The 26,386-nt window shown below is 42.6% G+C and overlaps 2 protein-coding genes across 2 annotated transcripts; one reads left to right on the forward strand and one right to left on the reverse strand.

The window, feature by feature from the left end:
- Positions 1–20,764: 20,764 nt before the first annotated feature.
- LOC117900605 (dynein light chain 1, axonemal) lies at positions 20,765–21,389 on the reverse strand. Its single transcript, XM_034811019.1, has one exon. The coding sequence runs from the start codon at positions 21,346–21,348 to the stop codon at positions 20,800–20,802; it is 549 nt and encodes a 182-aa protein (XP_034666910.1). The 5' UTR covers positions 21,349–21,389; the 3' UTR covers positions 20,765–20,799.
- Positions 21,390–24,359: 2,970 nt separating this feature from the next.
- Positions 24,360–25,737, forward strand: LOC117901139 (retinoid-inducible serine carboxypeptidase-like). The gene is made up of 3 exons (XM_034811782.1): positions 24,360–24,420; positions 24,484–25,356; positions 25,420–25,737. Exons 1-3 carry the CDS (start codon positions 24,360–24,362, stop codon positions 25,716–25,718), a joined length of 1,233 nt encoding a protein of 410 aa, XP_034667673.1. The 3' UTR covers positions 25,719–25,737.
- Positions 25,738–26,386: the final 649 nt, after the last annotated feature.

The following is a 26,386-nucleotide window of genomic DNA, read 5'->3' on the forward strand; positions in this document are numbered from 1 at the left end:
GTTTTCTGCTATCTTCAAAATTGTCGATTTGGGAGGTTTCCGCCCTTTTGCGGAGGCGGAAGGGGGCGTGGCTCATTTTTGAAATACACTGGTTTCAGTGTGAGCATACAGCAGTCTGGAGCCAAAATTTGGTGGCTCTAGCTCTTATAGTCTCTGAGAACTAGCCGACAAACAAGACGGACAGACGGACAGACGGACGGACGGACAGACAGACAAGGCTCAATCGACTCGGCTATTGATGCTGATCAAGAATATATATACTTTATGGGGTCGGAAACGTTTCCTTCTGTGCGTTACATACATTCACTTTGTGCACAAATACAATATACCCTATTTACTCTTCGAGTACCGGGTATAAATATTATCAGCTCATCAACATTTTTGTTTGGCAAGCTTAGTCTTAATAAAGCTCCTCACTATTAGGAAACTTTAAATCGCGAAACAGTGTTTATCCCTTCTTTATAACTTCTGTTAAATATACCTCTTACCCATCCAAAAAAACGTTCACTGCCAATCTATTCCTTTACTTTAATGAACCCGAACAAAATGAACAACTTCTCGTCTATTGTCTGTGAACTTTCGTGCAGCCAATGCTTAAATAAAAGTTAAGGATTTCGGAATTGAAATATTTTTTTTAAAGAAAATTTTCCATTCAAAGCGGAAAGAAAAGACGAAGACGACAAAAATGAAGTACTTGGTTGGCTAATTACAAGTAGAAGGCACAAAAAAGGCTGTTCTTTCGTTAATTTTCATCGACTCTATGCAAAGCATAAAATATTTAAATTGCACTGCGGCCACGCTAGAAAATTGATTAAACTTTGCCCCTCTAAGCGGGGTAGAGTCGGGGAACTTTTTTGAAATGGGTAGGAGGGGTGGGGTATGGCTGTGCCAAAGGTATAAAGCAAAGCCAAAAAGGTGAGGCCAACTAATAAAGTTTGCGGTAAAAGTAGCTTAGACCAGGCCCACCCATCGAAGCACTTTCCCAGAGGCTGCATAATTTGCACATTTGTTGTGTGTGTGTGTGGTGTGTGCTTGTGTGTGTGTGTGTGTGAATGGGGATTGGGGCAGTTTGGTACGCGGATGCTCTTACCTTGTTCATGGTTAAAGTTTTAAGACATTACTTAACTGTTATGTGCACCTCAAGCGAACACACACCTTCACACAAATCACTTGGGCACGAAAGTGAAACTCGAAACTGGAAACTGGAAACTTTTCCACCTTCTCCCCTGCCCCTCTGCTACAAGTACGAGTACTTGGTCCGCTTCTTCTTCATCAGCATTTTGCTTGATGCACTCAGCGCAGAAGAGCGCAGCGCAGCGCAACTCAACACAAACGTCGACGTCTTCATCGTCATGATGGGCTGCCTGCCTGCCTTTTGCAACAAACTGCAAATATGTTGCACACTTTTATGCGTGCGGGAAGTTGCTTTGGTAGTGGCTCACATACTCGTAATACACCAGCTGATACCTATCAAAGGAAACTGTTTAGTATTTGTGATAGGAGAACATGTGCCACGCTTCTTTTCATTTTTAATTTAAAAATAAGTAAACTTATTTATGGATAAATTATGATGAGAAGATGGAGCACACTTGATCTTACTATTAAGCTTCAACACACAACAAAACAAGTGGTTTAATCAACTCAGCCACTCATAAATTGTGATGAAATTTGAATGAATAAAAAGCGACACAATTTGCGACACATTTTCATCAATTTGTTTCCACTCCTAATTTTCCGCAGGGTCACATATATTTGATGCTCCCTCGCATCCACTTTTTGCATGTTTTTATTTTCGCTACAAGGTTGACAAATAGCAACTCAGGCTCTAAGGCAACAAACAAATTCGCAACAAAAGGAGACGCACAACAAAAAATTGATGATGTTAAAATTGCTGGTGAGAAATTGCGAAATGTCATCATCATCGAAAGCAACATCCTCATCCACATCCACATCCCTGTACATGTCGATGTCATCAAGATCAAAGAGGCTGACTAGTTCAGTGTCAAGCACGCATATTCACCATCGTCTCCGTCCACCCACACGTCTACCCTAAGCAATGACAATAGATTTTGATATTGTCAGCACTCAAAAAATAAGAAAAAATTAAATTGTTTTGTGGTAAACTTGTTATATTTTTTTCTATTCTCTATTTTCGACACTTCATTTATCTTGTGAGTCGTTCAATTTTGACTATATGACTATTGCGATACGAGTTTTCTTATGTTGAAAAGGTGCTTGAGCTTCGGCCATAAATTTGTCAATTTTCAATCAATTGGAAAGATCGAAAATACTCTTCGCTAAGGCCGGCACACTTTGTTATTTTCGTTTCATATTTTTATACCCGGTACTCGAAGAGTAAATAGGGTATATTGTATTTGTGCACAAAGTGAATGTATGTAACGCACAGAAGGAAACGTTTCCGACCCCATAAAGTATATACATATATTCTTGATCAGCATCAATAGCCGAGTCGATTGAGCCTTGTCTGTCTGTCCGTCCGTCCGTCTGTCCGTCTTGTTTGTCGGCTAGTTCTCAGAGACTATAAGAGCTAGAGCCACCAAATTTTGGCTCCAGACTGCTGTATGCTCACACTGAAACCAGTGTATTTCAAAAATGAGCCACGCCCCCTTCCGCCTCCGCAAAAGGGCGGAAACCTCCCAAATCGACAATTTTGAAGATAGCAGAAAACTAAAAACGCCATTCCGTAGGGAATGACCATATCTATCAGATCACCAATTGGGATCCGATTGGACCATTATTATAGCCAGAATGATTAATTTTCAGTAGCTAAACCCAGCAGCGCATCTTCTTCATCACCCCCCTTTTTACTGACAATTCCAGAGACCGATAATCAAAGTGCTAGACACAATAAATGTACATCCGATTTGCAAGTAGGAGAGCGAGTCATAATCCACCAACACCAAGAATCCAATTGTCTTTCCTATTCACTCATATAAGGAAAGAAGAACGAGAGAGCTCAGTCTTGTGTTGTTTTTACAGTTACTTTGCTATCTCACTCTCACACGAAAACCAGAGAAAAGCAAAAAGAAGAAACGGCGCATTATGATGGTTTCTGTATAACAAATCTTAAATGTAACTCCCTTTACAATTTCCGAGTCAAAAGTAGGAGAGCGAGCCAACAGCCACCAACACCAAGAATCCAATTGTCTTTCCTATTCACTCATACAAGGCAAGAAGAACGCCAGAGTTCAGTCTCGCATTGTTTCGCCGTTACTATGCTCTCTCGCTCTCACACGAAAACCAGAAACAACCAAAAAGAAGAAACGGCGCATTATGATGGCTTCTGTATAACAAATCTTAAATGTAACTCTATTCAAAATTTCCACATTTTTCTAAGCATTTTCCGAACGAGATCACGTGAAAGAAATCTTTTCCGGGACGATTTATTTCATTTTGATTCAAGCCTGCACTCCAGCAGCGCATCGTCTTCTTCTCTCCCCTTTTTACTGACAATTAGTCAAAAGCAAAGAGAGTTTCGGCTTGCACCAAATTCCAGAGACGGAAGGCCAGGACGGAAGGTCTATACATTCGACTGCTCTGTGCATTCGATTTGCAAAAAGAAGAAACGGCGCATTATGATGGTTTCTGTATAACAAATCTTAAATGTAACTCCCTTTACAATTTCCGAGTCAAAAGTAGGAGAGCGACTCATAATCCACCAACACCAAGAATCCAAGTGTATCTCCTATTCACTCATACAAGGCAAAAAGAACGACAGCTCAGTCTCGCAATCTTTCGCCGTTACTATGCTCTCTCGCTCTCAATGTTTTCTTATTCTTTCTCCTCTTCACTTCCTCATTAGCTAAATGTAAAGAGAGCGCAAATCCCATGCAAAAACGTAGATTCACCCTACACTGATCTGGTCTGGTCGGCTAGCTCAAAAACCCAGAGAGCAGTAGGCCCAAGTGCACGTCACAATGTATGTGCATTCGATTTGAGAGTAGGGGAGCGCGGGCTAAGCCACCAACACCTACGCAGTTTACTTTTTTTGCAGCTTCCTCATCCCCACTCAGTAGTTAAAAATTTGTCAGCGCGTTCGGTCCGGTACGGATTCGGTCCGCGAAAAATCGAAAAAATCGGGTAAAATCGGGAAATTAAGGGAAAATTCGGGAAACTAAACGGGAAAAAGTATCGTGCAGTTTGTGCAGTGTACAACAACAAGTGTGTGTTAGTGAAATCAATAAAAAATCAAGATCATTTGCGGAGGAGCACAGCAGCGAGGCTAGAAGCAGATCGTCGATGGAAATATGCGGCAATATGTGAAAGTGAAGTGTGTGTTAGTGAAGTGAAATAAAATGTGGTGCAATGGTTGAACATTTTGTGGACAAAAATGCGAGATCATATGCGAAATCTACGACAATATGTGAAAGTGAAGTGTGTGTTAGTGAAGTGCAGTGAAATATGGTGAAATGTTTGAACATTTTGTGGACAAAAAATGCGAGATCAATTGTGAAATATGTGAAAGTGCAGTGTGTGTTAGTGAAATATGGTGAAATGGTTGAGCATTTAATGGGCAAAAAATGCGAGATCAATTGCGGAGGAGCCCAACAAGGCTAAAAGCAGATCGGCGTTGGAAATATGCGGCAATATGTGAAAGTGAAGTGTTAAATGTGTTTTTTTTTTTCGAACAAATGTATGTACATATGTACGTACATAGAGCTAAAATGTTCTAAATTTGCACCAAGGGCTTGCAATGTGTGTGTGTGAAAATGTGCCAAAAAAGGCGTGAAGTTGTCCCCTCCCTTTACCGTGCAGTCATATAAAAGCGCAAGAAAAAAGAAGAGGCGCAAAAAGCAAAGAGAAGAGCGAGTGTCAGCGCTCTCATTTCAAGTGTCCCCTAATAGGGTGAGGCAACCCAATTCGTGCAAGTCTGACTCTCTCTCGTTGAGTGTGTGCGTACGAACATCCGTCCCAATGCCTCACCCTAAATTAATGTGCCCAAAATCTGTGCTCTTATTAGAATCTCTCGCTCGATCCCGCTACATTTATTTCGTTTCGTTCGTTTCGTCGTATCGTCGCGCGGGTTACGTATGCATGTGTGTAAAGAGGACAATAAGTGCTTCACGGCACATGCGAAAAGAAGAAGCGCAATGAGGAAAAGAAGAATGTAAAAGGCAAGTGAAAATTGATGTTTTATGTTTGCTTTACAGTTTATACTTTGTTTTCGCAAATGCTCGTATATTTTTCTCAGTGACGATCATTTTTTTCCTTTACTTATTTTTGTTTTGTTTATTGCCGTACCCTATGGCTTTACGCTCTCGAAATGAACCAAAAACAATTCTCCTTACACTTGCACCTCTCGATAAGTGAGTGTGGGTGCACGCAAAGGCAGTTTTTCTCTCCTTGCATAATTTTTATACCCGGTACTCGAAGAGTGAATAGGGTATTTTGTATTTGTGCACAAAGTGGATATACATATGTAACGAAGGACACGTTTCCGATCCCATAAAGTATGTATATTCTTGATCAGCATCAATAGCCGCGTCGATTGAACCATGTCTGTCTGTCCGTCCGTCCGTATTGTTGAGCGCCTTGATCTCAGAGACCATAAAAGCTAGAGCCACTAAATGTTGCATCCAGCCTTCTGTATGCTCACACTGTTATAAGTGTATTTCAAAAATGAGCCCCGCCTCCTTAACAAAAAACGCCATTCCGTAGGGAATGACCAAATCTATCAGATCACCAAAATGGGATCCGATTGGATCATTATTATAGCCACAATGGAGAAATTAATTTTCAGTGGCCAAACCCACCCCGTCCCGCAGCATTCACACTCTGTTTCGCGCTGTTTATGGCCTCTGCCCCTGACACATCTCTGCCGCTGCCTCTGCCGCTGCCTCTGCCTCTGCCGCTGCCTCTGCCTAAACTCAGCAGTGTGTGTCTATAGGGGAGGGTGGCGAGCTAAAGGAGCGTGTTGGCGTGAGCAGTGTTGTTGATGTAGATGACAGATGAAGAAAAATGTAAAATTTGACAAATAACCGCTAAAGCGCAGATGTAGTACTGAGTGCCGGGTATAAAAGTTGTGACGCGTAAGAAGCGTCTCACACGTCCCTTCTCGTTCTTATTCGGTAATTTCATTTCAATTGGCAATTACTAGCCTCTGAAAGGATTCATTAATGTAATTTTTGATCTACAACCTGGAACGAACAACAATCAGAGGTAAACTTCTAACTGAAATGCCAATTAATTCTAAAAATTTAATCAATTATAGACTGATTGAGATGGGTGGAGATTCGGATGATAATTTGAGTAAATATTATCATTATTCCACCCACTTTATAACATTCTTTGGAATTTCGGATTTCGTTTTGCATTTTTTTTCGAATGTTTTAGGCGCAATTTGAATAATTTGTCAAAGGCATTTTGTTGTCATTCTTTATGCTCTATTAATTATGTGGCACACACACAGCAAATGCCTCTCAAATCGGGCTGTTCCGCCTGCAGACAGATTCTGCATTATTTATGCTCGCTTTATCGGGTAATCTGCTGGCGAATGTTAATTGCTAAAATGTTCAGACTACTTTTTTTTTCGTTATGTATTTTGATACTACAACTCTTTGTATGGTATTTAATATAATTTCTTACTTTTGTAGCTTTGTTCCCGGCCGTATAATAATTGTATGCGTTTTCTGTCAATTGTTTTATATTTTGCCATTTTAATTTTCGGTTTTTTTTGACTCTACTTTGACAGTTCATGTGTGAACCGAGGGCGGGCATATGCTTTTATGAATAGATTTCCCATATCAAAATGTGCGTGGAATGCACGGGCCATTGAAATTAGTAAATATGCCACCAGACCGATTACAGAAACTCCCCTAAAAATTGCCTGTGCAGAAAAAAAATGTGATAAATAAACATAATTGTATGTGTATAAAATTACTGAAAGCTGAGTGCTTCATTTATTTGTTTATCTAAGAGAGGAAATCCGGCAGTATGGGAATGGGAATTAATGACAAATTAAATTCTCCTTTCACTGCTGAAAAACTCTGCGGAGCTTTAATAAAGCGCACCGAAGATGGTTGTTGATAAGAGACTTAATTAATCACTTGCAGGAGTTGTCGAAAGCTTATCCGAACTTTAATTGGCATTGTACAGTTTTTTATTTGTTTAATTACAAACAACAACCAAATGATTGGGGCTATTTCTGACCCCGCATGCTTTTTCCCTCAATATTATAAAGTCAAAATATTAGCCTTTGTCCCTGATTCCTGAAACAAACTGAAAACAATAAAACAATTCTGCAATCGTTAAAATTTGTAGCTATTATATTGTCTTTGATACAATGACGTTACTGAGAGCATCCAGAACCATCACTTTCAGACACTCATTGTCTGCACCTTGCATTTTTGTAGCTTGATACTCTCTCTCTCGAAGCATCTCTCTCTCTCTCCCTACTCAAGCAGCTTGCAAAGCAACACGCTCGTACGATTATCTCTTTTTACCGTTTCCCTTTCGATCATCAACGCTCCGCTCACCCTACGCTCGCTCTCTCTACAGACAGTGGACAAGACGGTGCGTGCATAGCGATGGTTTGAGCAGTGACGAAAAACAAACGGTAAAGTGAAAAGAAGACAACGAAAGGGAACACTGCAAGCAATTTCGTAGTGAATAACCAAGAATACACTGCAAAAAATATTAACAGCGAAAGAATTTATGTAACAAACGCCAATAAAGTTACCAATAAAAGGAGAAATTTATCAGCACCGCAAAACTCTCGCAGCCACCAAAAAGCTGCGGCGCACAATGCAGTGTCCTTGGACTCAAAAATCAACGCAAAATCGCAGGCGTGCAGGCAGCGCTGCAGGCGAGAAGGATGAAGGCAACCAAAATTTGTATCAAAAAGTTGTTAAACCTTCATAAAACGAATCTGGAGAGGGTTGCTAGGGCTGCTACTCTGGCGGCAGGAAATGAAAAGAATGAAAAGGAATTTGTAACTTTGTGTTGTGGCCACCAAGGGTCTATAGGTGGGCGGTGGCGTGTGAGGGCACGGACCAGGGAGCGAACATAATTATGCAAACTAATTAAAATACTCATACGATGCGTTCATCTGGCGCTTCTGTTGCTGCCAGCCCAGCGATGCCCTGTGCGCCCTCACACATCGCACTGCCACTCCCACTCGCACTCTGCCTCTGCCTTGCCTGCTCCTTGGCGCCCATTTTTAATTAACAGTAAGCGTCCCAGCCATAAGAGCGGCGGAATAAAGAACAAACATGGAGGGCTAGAGAAAGGGCCAGGAATGGGATCCATGGAGGCCTCAGTGTTGAGGATGGGCCTGGGCCCGGGCGCGAGCCCGAGTGCGCTGGCTGAGGGGAAACAAAAATGAAAGACACTCACTTCCGCTTGACATGATGTGGAATGTTCTGCACATGCATTTGACTCTACTCAATGGCAGTCTGTCAGTGTGTGTGTGTCTGTGTGTGTGTGTGTGTGTGTGCAGTGCACAAATACAAAGGAGACCGCAAAAACATAAATATAGTTTCATACTTTTTGAGCGCCTACAAACAAAATGTCAGCCACGATGACTGCATCAAAAAAAAGAACAAACACGAAAGAAATGACTGCTGGAAATACTCGTATAATACTCCCAGAGACAGCAGCGAACGACGAGTGTGGCAGGCTAGCCAGTGTAAATATATTTTTTACACCTAACAAAAACACCAAACAGTTAGCTCAAAAAGGAGGATAGTTTAGGCCGCAGCGAATGGAACTTTCCTTGAATGTTTTGCTGTGTAATTCCACAGTGAAGTGTGCAGAAGTTTGTCACAGATTTCTTGCAGTGCATCATTGGCATGATTTCCCTCAAGCTCTCCCTGAAAAGCCTCAAAAAGCCAGCAACACGTTGCCTCTAATGATATGACTAACGTTGACAGCCTCATTCACACACTCCAATGTGCGTGTCCCTATGTTCGTGGGTGGTTGGGCTAGTGCGCGCTCTGTTTGGGGAATAAATTGTTAATTATTATTTGAAAAGAGTTACAGCAGCGCAGCCCATAATGATGACGCTGACGAGGCTGACGATGATGCTGATGAGGCCTCCAGCTGGATGCGATGGCGTGGGGCTTTGTCAGTGCCAGCATCCCACATCCAGCATCCAGTATCCAGCATCTAGCATCCTGCATGGCAGGTTTTCGTGGTTGGTTTGGTTTGCAGTTTTAGTTTCGAGTTTTGGGGCCTGGCCCGGGCTCTGGACGGGCAGGGTCCCCAGGCTCGGTTTGGCATGGTCGCCTGCGCTCGGCTCAGGACTCTTGCATGCACATTTGAATCTGCATTTTGCTGTTTTTGGATGGGGCTCTAAATTAACATTCCCTCACCTCCACCCTCCACCCTCCATCACGCGTATGTGTGTGAGTGTGTGTGTGTGTATTAATGTGGCCCCAATTCTTATGCGTGTGCTCATTTCGAATGCGCATTACAACAGCAGCAAGAACATCTGCGGCAGCAACAAGCGACAGTATTTTTTTGCCCCGCTGCCGTTCGCCATGTCAATTGAAATGCAGCCAAGAGTCGAGTCGAGTTGGGGCCTCCCCCCAGCAAGCCAGCAATGGCATCCATAGCCACAGCCCGGGCGTAAATTAAAAAGTGAAACATGGCATGCATGGCGTATGTGTAATATTTTTATTTCACTTGGCTTCTAATTAGGCAAGTCAGCTGTCAGTTTGTCAACTATCTCTACCCTGCCTGCTCCGGCATTTGCATTTGGCTTTTAACTAATTTGCTGCCAGAAGATGGAGCACAGATTCCTTCTCTGGTTCTCTGATTAATGCGCACTGTGCATTTGGGGCAAGCCACGACAATGATCAAAACGACTACTGCCGCGAAATGTGGCACAAGAAATGGCAAATATGAACATGAGTAATGTCCGCTGAATGAGGTTAGTCAATGTGGTGCATGTCATCAGCAATGTGGGGCATGTCCTTTTTTATATATTTCGCAAAGAAGGTTACAACGGACACATCGAGCAGCGCACTGGCTGCTCTTTGGGGTTTGTCAATCATTACTGGAAGAATTTGTCAACCTAAAGGCACACATTAAGTAAACAAAATTGTCTCATTTTTAAATTTTACGCACAAGCTCCTCACATCAGCGAAGACTGCAAAACGTTTAAGTCAACTGAAAATATTCACACACAAAAATCGATCTCAATTCAATTTGTTTGATTGGTGTGCTGTGTCGGGGCTTTGATCAAACGAACCAAATGCCAGCCACGTATGCTCACAGACACACACACACTAGCACACACACACGCACACACACACACACACACAATCAAATAAAATGGTCGAGAAATAATTGCGCGTGTCGTTTGCTACCCCAAAAACCAGTGAAAAGCCATCGGTTGTGCGCTCTCTACCTGTTTCACATGCGAAATTAGCTTAAAATTGTTACCGCTAATGTGCAAAACAGTCCCAGCCTTAGAGGCGAGACCCGAGTCCCACCCGGCGAGCAGAAATTGCCAGCCAACGCATTAATGCCTTTTGATCTCCACCCAATGGCGTAGACCAGGACGAAACTTTTCAGCGCGTACGTGTCTGAAGGTGCTTAGTAGTGGGAGTACGAGTATGCAAGGCTTTAACTTTCTACATGGCCATACCGGGGCCATGTACACCGGGTTTTTGGCTCTTCCATATCCTGCTGCAAGGGTTTGTGGGTTTCAATTTGCGGCATCGCATACAACAAGTGAATTTGAGCCGGCAAAGTCGTGAAAGGATCTCCCAGCCAAAAGAGAAACAAACAGCACAAAACGAGAGGATACAAAATCAATCGAAGGCGCTTTCTTTGACCAGAAAGTTGCTTAGCTACTGTGGGACTTAAACTTTGAAATTAATTATTGCTTTTGGATATTTTGTGCTCCAAAAAATATACAGCACACATAGCAACGTTTTTAAACTATCATCAAGGGTCCAAGAACTGTTACATATCAGCTATCAGCTTTCCGTTGGAGAGAGTACACCTCATTCGCTCTTGGCACACAAAATGTTCTCTCTATCTGAGTTTTTATTGCCATCGCCAGCTTTATTATAGCCGTTTAGCGATTTTTTATGGCCGGGACTTTGGCTGTGTAGGCAGCCGCATGCGCTTTTTATTGGATTGCATATCGCGGACGGGCCGGCGGCTCATTGGGAAGTGGAAAGAGTCGTTCGCATTGGACGGGGTCATTTGTTGGGGTCTGCTGGCTTTTTGAAAGCCATAAAAATCGAATGGCAGTGGCACTGGCGCTGGCTCTGGCGGTGGCGGGTCACAGGCAAGGAAAAACAAATCGATTTGCTAAATTGCAGTGCAAAGTACAAAAGCATTCACACACGGGGGACAACAACATGTCCTGTCATTTCTCTACGAATAATTCCCTGCTGCTGCGGCACCGTTCTGCGGTTCGGTTCGCTGGTTCCAGCGGTTGCACTCGGCGGTTCCACGCACCAGCAATCGGGCCAGCTACTCGCTCGTTTGGCTGCTCGCCTTCCAAAAATGTTTATAAATATTTAAATGTGCATTAACTAACCAAATAGATCGAGAGCCGTCGGGTAGTTGGACAGCGGACAGCGGACTGCTTTTGAGAGACTCCTGGGATCCGCCGGGCTTCAGTTGGTGAAATTTTTGGACTTGCGAAAAACTTTTAATTGCACTTTGTTTGGGCATTGCATGGAAAACTTATCATTAAAATAGTTGTTGAGCTTGTTTAGTTTCCCAAGAAAAAGCAGCATACTTTCTGCCGCTTCGCGAAAATTTTCTGGATAAATTGTTGCGTCCCAGCACCAAGAATGAATCCGGCAGTTGGGTTAGGTTGGAGCAACGAAAAGAGCGAAAAACTGCTTTGACAGCCATCAGTTTTGGATGCTAATGAAGGTAAACTATTGGCGTTGCAGTTTGGAGTTTCACTTAGGAAACAAATTTATATTGTGGATTTTACGATTCAACCGAAAAAACACTGAGCCGAGTATTTCTTGGTAATATTAAAGCCACAACTTGAATGGTATGACCCAACTATTCTCGCTTTTTACAAAAATTTCACTTTTCATCAGCTTGCTCTCTCGGACCCGTCTGCATATCTGGTTGGCCCTTTGACATTCCACTTTTCCAGGCCAACAGCTGTCAGGTTCATGCCTTAGTCTTCCCCTCTGCCCCTTATCAGCATATTTCTTAGTTCATCCGACCACAAAAACCATCTCATTTAGCCATGAAAATCTTTGCTGGCAGCATCAGCAGAGCACCAACAAAAGCGAAGAGGGAGGTAAGTAGTGGAAAAAAAAGAAGAGAATAACCAAGAAGGGAACCTGAGCCGTATCCTTTTCATTTTCAACCAACCACAAAACACATTTCGCTTTCATTTCATTTTAGAAATCCTAAGAGTAGAATGCGAACCGAAACGAAATGAAAATGATGAAAATGCAACTAATTCCTGACGGCTTATGGTTATTATGGGACCTCGGCCGTCATCCGTACTCCGTCCACCCTCCGCCCTCCTCCCGTGCTTTCTGCTCCCTTTCGGGCTGCCCTGGTTTCTGTAATAATTTTTATTTTTATTCCCAAACAGACATTTAATAGAAACGACCGCAGTAGAGATTAACCTTCAACGTCACTCGCGTGTATATCATTTAATTTCCACCGCTAAGCCCAAAATCTGATGGCTCTAAAGGGTTGCGGAACCATTCGCCCAAAGGTGGAACGCCCGCCAAGCTTTGCTTTCTGCTTTCGGGTTGTTATGGTTCATTTTTGTGTGCGGATTTAATTAGTTCCAGCAGCAGCACGGCAGCACAGCAGCAGCAACAAGTTGTTGTTTCATGCTCGTATCTGGTGCGGCTAAGCTCAGGAAAACAAAAACCTTGTACTCCCATTGAGAGAACCACATTAGCAAAGCCCGTTGAAACTGCATAAATCAGCATTCAAATTAGAAATTAGTCCACACACACACACACACACACTGGATGAGAGAGGATTGCTGGAGCAATCCACTTCTAGACAGACCAAAGCACTTGGCAAAGCCCCCTCCAGCCGCCTCAGTCCAATCCTACTCCCAGCCTCCCCAGATCTCCACGGAGCCACTCATCTCTCGACTCGGCCACTCGTCAGCACACTCATTATTAGGCTCAAGTGCAAATTAGTGTGTTTGGTAGTGGGTTATTAAGTTCTTGCCCCGCTCCCACCTCCACCTACACCTCGACAGCCAGCCACAGCTCCGCCTTGGTCTTTTGTTATGCTAACTAAATGAGTTTTCTGCTGCTGCAGATATACGTTTTGTGTTCTGTGTCTGTGTCTGCGTCTGCAGTAGAACTTTAGTATACAAATTTCATTTCATTGTTTTTCGAGTGCCCAACAACAATCAAAATAAGTGTTAAGGGCTGCCGTGGGCGTAGCCCCGCCCATCCGAATAGTTTTTTTTTTGGGGAGAGTTGGAGGAAAGTTTTGCAATTAACATGAGCCGTAAGCGGCCTAAACGAAAAAGAGTACCACATACCTCCAAAAAAATAATCACCGGAACAGCCCGAGAGGTTCAGAAGAAGGCAGAAAAAAAATATATCAGCTGTTTTGCTTCTGGGGTTTCGCCTATACCAATTACCACGTGCCCAGGCCTCGGGGTCCCAAGCGAGGGCCAGCTCTCAATCATAAAAAATTAATTAAAAACAATTAAAGCTGCAGAAGAGTGGAGAGCACAGATAATAATATCGAGGGCCAGATAGACAGAGAGAGAGAGAGAGGTTTGCATAGAATCACCTTAATTATGTTCTCTTCAAACGAGCGGAGAAGAGAAGAAAAATGCTAAACAATATGCAAAGCGCCAAACCAAAGGGAGGCATCATAAAAATTCAATCAGGCCACAGAAGCAAATGGCAGGAAGCCCTGAACCCAAAAACCCAAAAAACCAGAAGAAAAAAACAACAGAAAAAGAAAAGGAATTATAAAAACCAAAGCAAAACACCACGAAAAAAATCTCGCGCCCAAAATGACATTAATTTACACATCAGCGAAGCGCGTAAGGGACGAGGAATGGGGATGGGGCCGAAGGCGGAAACAGGAAGTTGCACAACAGCCCCGCGACAAGAAAGTAAGCGGTTGGGGTTGGGCGCCCACAACACCAGATGACAAAGCGGGTAATAAAAAGCAATCGGAACGAGGCAGCGGAAAAGTCCGAAAGAAAAACAATTTGTTAAGTGTTTGAAGCACGGAAAATGTGAGGATTTAATGACAGAAATATGATTTCAGATGAGTTGTGTATGAGTGATGAGAACTAAAATGCCAAATATGATTAAGAGTATACATTTAATGAATCCAATTCATGGCGAACTATTCTAAGCACTATGAAGTATATTTCTAAATAAATTATTGCCAAACTTGAGTAACTTTCAATGCATCAAACCTTTAAATATATTTGTAAGGAACTTTGAAATGAAAAAACATTCGTACCTGTATGTAATTATATTTAGCTCACACTCAGAATTTCTTTATACTTTTTCAACTCCTTTTGCAGGGACAAATAAAATAGAGCAAAATAGAGTATTTTTTGAAGGTGTTTTCCAGCTATTGCAAGCCCTTTGCGTTTGCCAAAGTGTCAGCTATCGTTTCCTCAATCATCTAGATTTCATCGCAAACCCTTTCTGTCAGCCTTGAGTGGAATAATATTCGCTACTTCAAAAACTGCTGTCCCTTTGACTAAGCTATGAAAACTACTTAAGTGAATGTCCAAGCAAATCAAGTGCAGGACAGGACCAAGAAAGGACTCGCTCGATGGCCAAAAGCAAATCAAACTGCCCGCCCACTAATCACACAGGCGAGCCGCAAGGCGAAGAATATGCAAACAAGATTCCCAGCAAAGGCTGACACAGATAGTCTTTCTGTACAGCTACAGATATGTGGTGTCCGAGGGACTTCATTTGTGTTTACATTGGTATCACGTGTGTCTGGGAATATGCATAATTGAATTTTATAACCCAAAAGATTGTTATTGCTAGAGATTTGTGTGGTAAGCAGCTGCCATCGGCTTCGTCTTCGCCTGCATTTTGCAGTTTCACAATTCTCAAATTGTCAGACAAACCACTTTCCTGTCGCCCTCCTGCCCTTCGCTTGGGTTGTTCTTAATCTGTGTTTGCTTTGATGCCATGAGAACCAAATCCAAATATTGGCCAAGCCTTTGCCCAGAATATCAAATTGACACAGGCTAAGACGAATTTCAGACTCTTTATCAGCTCGGTGACACTTTCTTGTCAGTGAAAATAAATTGTCCTTTTTGCCTGCGCTCCTGAGACACGACAATTAATCACAGCATTAATAATAGTTCTAGATGACGAACAAGAGAGTGCTTTGTGAAGGCTTAGAAAATCTCTCTCGAAATTAATGCGAAATTGTGTGAAATTAAATGCCGCTCATGAATGCTATGGCATATACAAGGCGTATACGAAATGCCGGAAATTAAACATACGCCATACGGCAGCAGAAGGCTTGTCAGCCCCCATCTTAAAGCGGAAGCTAATTGTTATTCAGAAAACATAGCACAAATGGCGGATGGTGGTGGCAGGGGCAGGGGCAGGGACAGGGGTCTTTGGGGTCGTGGCGGAGGAGCCAAAGTCCTGCGCAAGATGATGCAGAAGAGGACCCAGCAAAAACTTTAATATTTAAATATGAAAAACTATTTATGTTGGAAGGAAAAGCAAGAAACACACACACACACATGCACAATTCTGGTCAAACACAGGAAAAGCAAACACAAAATGAAAATTAAGGAAATGTTCCAATGGGAGATTGATGGCCTAGAGATACTCTCAACGTCACAAACAAAACGCTGTGAAAATATAACTCACAGTAATTTGCAGCTTTGCAGTCTTGGAACATATGAAATAAAATATTTCTCGATACTTTTTGTTTTGCTTTTGTATAAAGTAATAAATAACGATAAAGTAAACTTCCTTCTGTTTTGGAAAAAATAAGTAAAGCAAGACAACAAATATTTTGGGCTTCCATTACATGAAGTCAGAACATTCAAAGGTCTTATTTTCAATACATTTTATGGCTTAACAAATTTCTATCTCAATGTTAAAATATGAAATTTATTTTCCCACTTATTTTATGTATTACGAATGCCATTTCTACGTCCACGAAGAGAATTACCCTTCATACCCTTACCCTAAGTCAGTCAGCGTTCCCTCTCGTACTCTCTTTATCTTCCTGCCCCGCAGGCAAATACAGAAATCTGCATTCTGCTGCCCCTGCCCCTCTTCTAACCATGCCGCATCATTTTGGTGGCCGCTGCGCGATGCGAAAATTTTAATTTATACATTTTTAGCAGCTTCTGCATGGGTGTACGTATGTGTGTGTGTGTGTTTGTGTGTGTGTGTGTCAGCGACTTCCTGTTGCAAAATGGAGTTTTATGTATGCGAGCGAGCGAGCAGAAGTTTGCACAACTTGTTTATGATTTCTCATGTCAAATGCGCTGCTGAAAGTGGTAGTGCCTGCCTGGATGAGGGCGTGTCTGGCAGATGCAGTCGGAATAAGTATCTACAAGTGGAGGCCGGCTGGTAGGGTGCGCCCGCCTCTATTTGGCACTCCAGAACTTTTTGATTTACTATCCAAGTGTGAGTGCTCTCTCCGTGTGTGTGTGTTTGTGAGTTTGTTTGCCATGTAGCATCTTGTAGTGCATGCTTTAAGGCTCCGGAAGTGCAGTTTATCCAACCATTTGCTGAAGGAAGTCCAAACTGGATTCGACAAACTTAAATTTGAATGCGTATAGAAGAAAAATTAAAAAGTAGCAAGCAGCTAATAACAAAAATAAAAATATTAATCGCTATTATCCCATTAAAAAAAATGTTATATCAGCATCAAATTCGAATCCAGCTTAACTCTGAAAACATGTTGAAATATTTTCTTCACAAATTAGGAATAATATTTTCCGCTTCAACTTTTGATAAATGATATTTTTTCCACGTCTGTAAACGTTTTAAAGTCTAGACAGGCAGTCATTCAGTATATTATCATTTCGAATTATATATTTTTACATCTGTTTAAAGAGCTGTTGCCCTTTTGGATGGACAGAGTCAGAGTCAGAGACACAGACACACCAGCATGAAATGCAACTCCAAACGAAACAGTTTTTTATTATTCCTCCGCTTTCTTTTTTTTTATTATTTGAATGAAATGCATTTTATGCAGGGAAATCTTTTTATGCGCCTGAAAGCACGCTTCAGTATAATTTGCGGTCATGTTCATTGATCTCCTGGGAAGCATTAAAATTTAATGATTTATACTATGTTGCCGTAGTGGCGGGTTGGGGATGGGAATGGGCAGAGTGCGTGGAGGTAGAGAGTGAGCATAAGAGAAAGAGAGAGAGAGAGAGAGAGAGAGAGAGAGAGTAAGTAGGGGAAGATGAATTTATGTTATGACTCTGCCGCTATTTTGGTTTAAGGGTTAACATTGTAAAATTAACAACAATTTGACTTATGCGCGAAGGAGTGCCCCCAGCTCGCACACACTCGTACAACCAAGAGAAATGAGAGAGAGAGAGTAGGACCACAATGTCTGAGGCCTAAAAGTATGCTAAACAGGCTCTGCCGAGTGCCAGCAAAAGTCATAACTCAGCCTCAGTCAGCCTCAGCGGCTGAACGGGTATGGGCTTGTAGCCTGTTGGGAGAAATGGCCAAGAGCACTTGGCGAAAGGTAGGACCTCCCAGCGACGCGCCGCTTGGCTGCAACTATTAATCAGGCTTTAATTGTTTTTGTATGTGTTGGTCGGTTACTTTTGTGGTGCTAGATAGACACACACACAGACACACACATGACACACACATCTACTTTTCCAAGAATAGAGGCCCCATGCATCATGTTGCCCAAAATCTTTTTGTAATCTCTGGCATTTGTCTGGATTTTTGGTAAAGACTTTGAATAGATTTATGCTCCTTTGACAGGCGCAAGATGCGAATGTGTGGAATCGTATGCCAGAGATCACGAGAGAGCTACTGCTACTCTCTCTCACATGTGTCTATGGCTGGGGCTTAAAGTAACTTAAAGATATGCCACTGCCAGCAAGAGTAACCTTGGAGTAGATTTACAATGGTCTAATAGACTGTGAAAAGCAAACGAAGAGGCATTTACTTGCTGAAAACTATGATAGGAGTTGAATAGATTGGAATATATCAGCGTTGAAAGAGTTTTTCTTATGAATTTTTACTTAAAGACATTGAAATTTTAATTTGCCATTTGGCAACTGTTTTTTTGTCGATGACCATTTTGTTATTGGTCTTAAAACACCCAGACAGGCAGACCACACTTTTATCTTTATCCATTTTCCATTCCTTTTCCTTTTTTTTGCACCTGCTTTTCTAACAGTTTCTGTCTCTTATCATTGGTGAGGCATAAATCACGCGTTTAGTTTGCCAAGTGGCTTTCTCTAGCGTTTTGCGTTTAACTGTCGTTTTGGCCACTTTTACATTTTCCAATTTTCCTACCCAGCCCACGGCCAACTGGCTAGCAGGGGCTTACCAACATATTTAGAATATATGGCAACACTTTGGCAACGCCGACACAACCCTTGACCACAGCAAGTGAACAAAATGTAAAAAACAAACCCAAGAGCACAGGCCAGGATAGGACACAAGAACCGAAGCACAAACACAGACGATTTCGCAACCACAGCGCAAAAACCACTCCAAGTTTCTCGCCCACACCCACAAACACACACACACACTCACATGGGTACGGTATGGTACAGTCCAGTACAGTGCAGCATAGTTGGGGCAGTCGAGTGCTGCTGTAGTTCGGTTCGGTGTTGTCATGGCCAGAGTTGCCAACGACAAGGACAAGAACAGCCAGAACCCGGGCTCTGGCCACACAAACTTGTAACGTAAATTTTGTATAAGCTTTCGCAAACACAGCCACTCCAACCATCCAACCCCTTCGGCATTTGGCATTTAGATTTGTGCAATAATATATTTTTTTAAATACAAAAGAAGAAATGGTGAAACGACTCCACATATAAATATTTATATTTTCAGACATTCTTTGCAAAATGTTTCATAAAACAAAAACTTTAATTACTGGAGAAAGGCAAGGCATTCAGTTGCGTCATAATGCTCTTAGATTTCTAAAATTGAAGCATTTTCTTTCCTTTCTGTCGTCATATTTGTCTGGCTTAAAATATCCTTGGCTCATACTTTGTACTGACGAATCAATGGGAGATACGCAGAGTAGCTGGGGGATACAAACTCTTTTTTTAATTCAGGGAAATCAATGAAGGAAATCTTCGATAATTGTACTCTACGTTTGATTTGGAAACTCTTTTCTAGTGCATTAGTTTACATTATGGTTCCTCTTTAATTCAAATGCACTTTAAGTTCGGAATTCGAATTCATCTCCGTCTGGCAGCTGCTGGCCTAATCAACCAACCGTTTAGTTGGGGCCTGGCCGAAAATATGTATTTTTGTGTGCATTCAATTGTACAATTGTCTCGTTTGCTGTTTGTCTGCCAAAACGTCGAACTATTGCCAGGCCTTCATGTTTACATTAATATTGTTGTTTATCAAATAACAACAGCAGCACCAGCAGCAGCAGCAGTAGCAGCAGCAGTACCACCGACAATAATATGAGCAGAAAAGTTGTTAAATCGAAAAGACATAAAAGTATCATTAAACTTTGGTGTCTGGCAATCGGTCTGATTCGGTTTGGGTATGTGTGTTTTGGCTGGGTTTGGCCAGGCCTGGCTGCTGTTTTTATGATTTTGTTCAACGTTTTTATCTCGTGTCGTTTTGGGTTGGCAGACAAAAATTCACATTCTCACATAAATATATTTTGTTTAGTCGCTTGTTTGCCAAAAATCTCTATCTGTCTGGCGGTCTGTCCACCTTCTCCCTCCACACAGTTTGTTGATTATTTATGCACAGAAAACAAATAAGAGTACGGCAGACGGAAGGAGATTCCAAGTCAACTTCTGAATCTTCGATTGTTTTCACTTGTTGGGAACTTTTAACTGTGGTTTTTATGTGTGGGTATCAACAATTTATTGTTATTTGCTGATGGATTATGTGGCCTATGCTGCATTTGAATAAAACCAATACTCTGAATTATTTATTAAATAAAAATTCAACAACTTCAAACTGAATTCGTTACAGCAACTCAGCTCCCTTCTCTGCCCCTCTTTAATCTGAAAAGTCAGTCCAGCCACAGGCCACGCCCCTGTGTTGCAGGCAGAAGGCAGAAGGACTCATTACTTTTTCGACTTGAAAATATTCAGACAATGCGTACACAGGAGCTTGGATAAATGCACCTTGCTCTCGTCTTACAGCTCGGCAACATGAACAGCATTGAGAGAACAATTCTTAAGCCCTATGGATACTCCATGATACTCTACCAAAAGTGTACTCTACTCTACTCAACAGTTATAGATATTAGGGTATAGAAAATACTCCTTGCCTTACTCCGAAGAGAACGTATCACTGGAGGCTGGCAAAACAATGGAACTCATCAGCAGCAGCAGAAGTGCATTGAAAATTGGAAAATTCTCGCATTGCTTCTCAATTGTAAAGCATAAGAAATTGAATGGAAAAATGGTTTTGCACAAATGCCCAACACACACAGAGAGGCGGTCAATGATGGTCCCTGATGCTGGCCTTGTTTTGTGGGCGTGACAAGGCAAGGAGCAGGAGGTTTGGCTTAAACATTCAGGTCAAAGGGTTTTGGTTAGACATTGGACTCTCTTTTATTTTCGATTGCATTGCTTATGTTGTGGTATACCGTGCTCTCCGTGTTCTGAAGTCTGTATGCTACTTTGTGTATCTGTTTTGTGTTTGTTTTTGTGACTGGTATTTAGCGTATGACTGGTTCACCGTCTAGTTTCTTCAGATTGGGCAAGCGGCGAACAGCCTCGGCGGTGAAGGCTGCCGGTTCCATATTCTCACTGAGAATATTGCCATTGAATGTAATTTCGGCGAGATTCGGAGGTACGGCAATGCGCATGAACTCGACCCAGTCCTTGATTAAATTGTGCGAAATGTAGAACACCTGAAGTGCCTTCATCGACTCCAGCGGCTTGATCTTCTCGATTATGTTGTAGCTGACCCAGAGCTCCTCCAGCGTTTCGCCCAGTGACTCGATACCGCTTATACTCTTCAGGTTGTTGCGGGCCAAGCTCAACACCCTCAGATTCTTCATGCCCGATATCCCACTGATCTTTTCGATCATGTTCGAGGACAAACTCAGACGGTTGCACGCCACCAGGGTGCTCAGGGTTGGGTCCATTTTCTCTATCGGTGGATACTGGAATTGCAGTCCAATTTCAGTGGCGCTGATGGCCTCCTGGCTATTCTTCTCCTCCCAACGGGTCAGAGCGTCCTTGATGGTTGTTGGCTTAGCCATAGTAGAGATTTAACTTTTTATTTAATCTATACTCAAATATGGACTAAGCTACGTCTGAGAATTTGTTGAAATTGTAGTCAAAGTGTACTTGGACTATGAAACTTTGTGTTTATCGCATTAGTTTTTATATTGTTTTCGCAAGTTCATTCATCTCATATCAGTTTTCTTTCTAGGGTCCCTTCGAACTCCTGTTACTTTTACTATGTTAAAGACCTCGTCTGTGGCATCATCCACCTGCGGGGACTAAGTAGATGAATTTCCTGCCCAAGTGTAATTTATTTATTTGGATGTGCCGCCGCACTGTCTCCCCAAGCGCCGTCTGTTCGCTTGTCTGGCGCACGATGATAACTTCATTGGCTTTGGCCTTTGTTCTGCTCTGGCTTTAGGCTGGGTTCGCACTCGAGTTCAAGCTGCTCCCCCTGTCCCCCATTGTCATATGCTACCTATTCTTTTTTTGCCAACCGTTTTGTGCCATGTTTGCCATTGTCTGTGTGTATGAGTGGAAAGGGCGAAGAGTTTCTGCTTTGTGTCAGAGGCCTCCCCGGCACTTTATTACATATATTTGAGGTGATAATACACTTCACAGTACTCCCCAAAGGGAGCACACATTTTTTGGAGCCGCGCACTGTCGGCTGTCGTTTGTCAAATAATTTTCTGTTTGCTCCCTTTAAATTGAAGCGTTTTGATTAAATATTTGCTGCAGCTGCTATCGCAAATAGAGATATTTGTTGGCCATAAATTATTGAATTTATTGGTCAAAAACGACAAAGAGAAACTTCGAAAATTGGGCCAACATCCTTTTTCATTTTTCTTGATAGTCGTCCAGAAAATGGTAAAAACATATTTGATTCTTCTATTTTCGGTTATTTTTGTGATCCCATAAATTGCGTGCCCAATGCGGCAGAACCAACGCAGTCAAAGCAAGAGGAGAGCAACCCGGGAGATATACCGACACTGAGAGAGAAAGCAGCAGCCACTCGTACACATATCGCAATCGCAATCGCATGCAAATGCTAATTTATGAATCGAGCCAAAGGCGAAACGACGCCTCACGACTAGGAGCTTGGACTGAGATAGTGGAACCTGTCAGTGGACTAATGGGCATAAAACTTCACTCTTGTCGCCACCAAACTGACATCACTGAAATTGCTTGCAGTGTACCCTTTCGTTGTCTTCTTTTCACTTTACCGTTTGTTTTTGGTCACTGCTTATACCATCGCTGTGCACGCACCGTCTTGTCTAGTGTCTGACTCATAGCTGCGTTGTTGTTAGTGTAAAAGAGAGCGAGCGTAGGCAGAGCAATGATGTTCAAGGAGAGATCAAAAGGGAAACGGTAAATATAGATCATCGTGCGTGTTGCTCTGCAGCAAGCTGCTTGGGTAGGGAGAGACAGTCAGAGAGATGCATCGAGAGAGAGCTACAAGCTAAAAAGCTATAAGCTGCATACTGCTGAGAGTCTGAAAGGGATAATTCTCGATGCTCTCAGTACAGTTGTTGTATGTTGTATGGAAGCTTGCCCAATCTCCCTCGGAGCCCTTTGATAAAATCGATGTACATATGTATGTATGTACTTATGTATACATACATATATGTATCTTCTCTTCTCTCCACGCTCCCAAATTACTGCTTCATCAAAAAAGATAAAATTACTTCAGGTGTATTGTGAGTATTTCGGTACTTCAAGAATTTGTTGAAGTATGTACCTTTAAGCCAGAGAAAATTTTAAATGCATTTAAACAATTAAGCTAGCCAAGTGGTGGGTGATGGAACCTCTCCTGGTGGCCTTTCCGGAGGGAGTTGGTCTGCATAGGGCCAGGGGCGAACCTCTGTACATACGCATTATCACTGCCATGAAACGAGAACCCAGAGAGGAGAGACGTGGGCTGCCAGTTGGGTGTGGTGCCCCGAGTAGCCACAACATGTCCTGTCATGCAGCGCCGAGCTGGACGACATGCGGTAAATGTTACAGTTGTTGACAGCCGTGTTTGTACTGTTTAGTTTCAGTTAACATGAGCGGAGGGGTGTCCTCCGCAGACCGGGGGGCACGGAGGATCCTAGTACATAAATAGCCAGGCACATGTCATACATAATTGTACACGCATTCATTTCTCCACATTTTCTGACCCACCACTTGCGATATTAAAGTAGAGGCGGCATCTACGCTCCGTGGATGGCTGTCAGTGTTGCCAGATATATCACCGACACCACTGACTTGCTCTCTGTTTCACTCTGCATCAATGCATGTTGGTTGCTCTGTCACAAAGAATGCACACAAGCTCAAGAAAATGGCGTACTCTTTTCCCCAAGTAACTCTCCAATAAGTCACAGAACTCAACCAAGGACACACTGTAGTTCTTGTTGTCTTTTCCGTAAAACTTTAATGTATGAAAATATTTTTTCTCCATAAAACACCTGGTCATAGACACAAAGAGAGAGAGAGAGACACACGCAGAAAGAGAGATACAGTGGGAAAGAGAGAAAGTGTTGGTGAAGCTTTTGCATATTGAAAACTTTTTTCATTGGACAAACAACATGGTAGGGTAGGGTATTGTCTGATAACAAAAGATGGAAGATAGATTGTAGAAGAGTTTTCGCTTGTTTACTGGTTACACTTTTCAAGGCAGTCTGGCAAAAGTTCTCTGGCACATGGAAAGCGCTTACAAAGTCGAGTCATATATTACACAGGCTTTAAACTGAAGGTTTTTGCTGCGAAATATGAATGGAAGTCGGTTTCTCTTTGTGTTCCCAGCACTGATATTTAATACCTCTTTTTCTTTGCTTTATTTAAATATTTGTTAAATGCTTCCAAAGTGATAAATAGTTTGTTGTTAAAACATAAGTTTAAACTTAAACAAAATATTCAAGCCAACACCTTAAATACCAACGTTCAGCTCTCGGAGAAACCGATTACACAATCTATTACCGTGTCATTGCAATTATCGAACTGCGACTTTTTGTATTACACTTCACGTATAATGGTCCCAAGTCGCTAAGAAAGATTTCAGTTTAAAATGAGCAGAGCTCTGAGTTGCATCGTCTTTTTGTTAGTCAATTTCGTATGGATATCCCATGGTATGAGCTCCGATGTACATCATTCAAATGTGATACCCAGCAAAAGGTAGAAACCTCCAACAGGGCGTCGCGGATATGGACCTGGAGAACAGGACTGGGGCCACATCGAGGTCCGGCCCGGAGGTTACATGTTCTACTGGCTCTTCTACACAACAGATGGGAATGTTCCGAGCTATGCTGACCGACCGCTGATCATCTGGCTACAAGGCGGGCCCGGTTCAGCCTCCACATCTTATGGTAACCTAGGGGAAGTGGGTCCCATTGATATGGACAGTCAAATACGTGACTCAACTTGGGTAAAAGACTTCAACGTACTCTTCATTGACCAACCGCTGGGCACTGGCTTCAGCTATCTGGATAATCACACGAAATTCTCGGAGAACAACAGAGAACTGGGTAAGGATCTGGCCAGCTTCATGAATGGTTTCTACAGAAGACACAGAGAATTCCAGAAGGTTCCACTGCACATCTTCGGTCAAAGTTACGGGGCCAAGGTGGCGTCAGAGTTTGCTCTCCAACTGCAGAGTGAAAATAGTTCCCGACTGATGTCCGTTAACCTGGTCAGTCCTTGGATATCACCCCTGCACTCCGTTATGTCCTGGGGCCGCATCCTTTTCACAATCGGTGCGATTGATGACCGTTTGTACAGCGAAATCTATGTAGCAGCCCTCGAAGTTGGCCACTTGATAAAAAGGAATCTCTGGAGCGATGCTACTAACCAGATGTTCACAGTGCAACGGCTCATAGCTGCTCAGGGAATAGATTTGTACAACTTGATGGAACCTACGGAGAACACGGAACTCCGCGAGAACCAGCTAATGAATGGTCCAGTCAGAGTTGCCCTTAATCTAAGTGAAAGTCTCCATTTCGAAAGCTTCAGCAACGTTGTCTTCGAGAGCGTCAGTAATGACTTCATGAAATCCGCTCTGAACACTGGTAAGATCAGCTGATTATCATAATTTTTTTAGAATCAAATGTCGATTCCCTTGTCCAATTCAGTTGAGCAGCTTTTGGACGGCACTTCCCTCAAAGTTAATATAATTTCGGGTCAGCTGGATCTGATTTGCTCTACCTTGAGCACCGTGCACTGGATAAAGAAACTGAAATGGAGCGGTAGGAATACCTACTTGAGTGCACCCCGCGAAGCCATCATTGTAAGGGACAAGATCGAGGGATTCCAAAAGACAGGTGGAAATCTTACCATGTTCTGGGTTAAAAATGCAGGCCACAGTGTGCCCTTGGATAACCCCAGAGCAATGAGTGAGATCCTAAAGACTGTGACGCTGCAATACAATTAATTCCCATATTTAAAGACCCTCACGAAGCTAGCTCTCTGTTGCAGATACTATTAATTTGTGGAACGTTGTCAACGTTTTAATGAGCAATCAATAGTTCTGTTCGATTTCTATACTAAAACTGTGGCTTACTTGCCCCTGAGGAGGATCCTTTGTGGGTTGTTTGTGTGCCGGGACAGTGGACAAATATTGCACATCGTAATTATCCATTTCAAGTGCAGTCATCGTAGCTTTTGTTTGCAGCAATCATAAACGTCAGACAATTCACACACGGGACGGGGATGTCTTGGCCCACTCCTCCGCCTGGTCGATCAAATTGCGAGCAACCCAGAGCCCTCCAGGAATTCTGATGACTCGTCTGGAATCGCTCCCTGTCTATTTGCGGTTGTGTAACTCAAAACTCAATTGCAAGCATGCAGACGCTGGCGAGAGAGTTGCAGGGAATGGGACTGCCGTGAGGACATGAAATTTCGGTATGTCCTTCTCCTCAGCAGCAATGTTATATTGATTTAGGGGAACCTCCCAGATACCTCAGAACAGAGCAGCTTCAAACCGACTGCTGTGCCAAAGGCGCAGAGTCAGAAGGAGAACTGCCCATTAATTCGAATGTTTGTTTCCATGCGGTATCGAACTTTCCTTGAAATCATTTGGGCATTTGCATTACAAGAGAA

Source organism: Drosophila subobscura, chromosome U (genome assembly GCF_008121235.1).
Source record: "Drosophila subobscura isolate 14011-0131.10 chromosome U, UCBerk_Dsub_1.0, whole genome shotgun sequence".
Classification (NCBI taxonomy): Eukaryota; Metazoa; Arthropoda; class Insecta; order Diptera; family Drosophilidae; genus Drosophila; species Drosophila subobscura.

What these genes read in the sequence shown, in the direction of transcription:
- LOC117901139 (XM_034811782.1), top strand. Translation starts at nt 24,360, where the DNA reads ATGAGCAGAGCTCTGAGTTGCATCGTCTTTTTGTTAGTCAATTTCGTA. An exon ending in TTTCGTATGGATATCCCATG is followed by an intron (nt 24,421 to 24,483) that starts GTATGAGCTCCG and finishes AACCTCCAACAG; the next exon opens with GGCGTCGCGGATATGGACCT. An exon ending in GAAATCCGCTCTGAACACTG is followed by an intron (nt 25,357 to 25,419) that starts GTAAGATCAGCT and finishes TGTCCAATTCAG; the next exon opens with TTGAGCAGCTTTTGGACGGC.
- LOC117900605 (XM_034811019.1), bottom strand. Translation starts at nt 21,348, where the DNA reads ATGGCTAAGCCAACAACCATCAAGGACGCTCTGACCCGTTGGGAGGAG.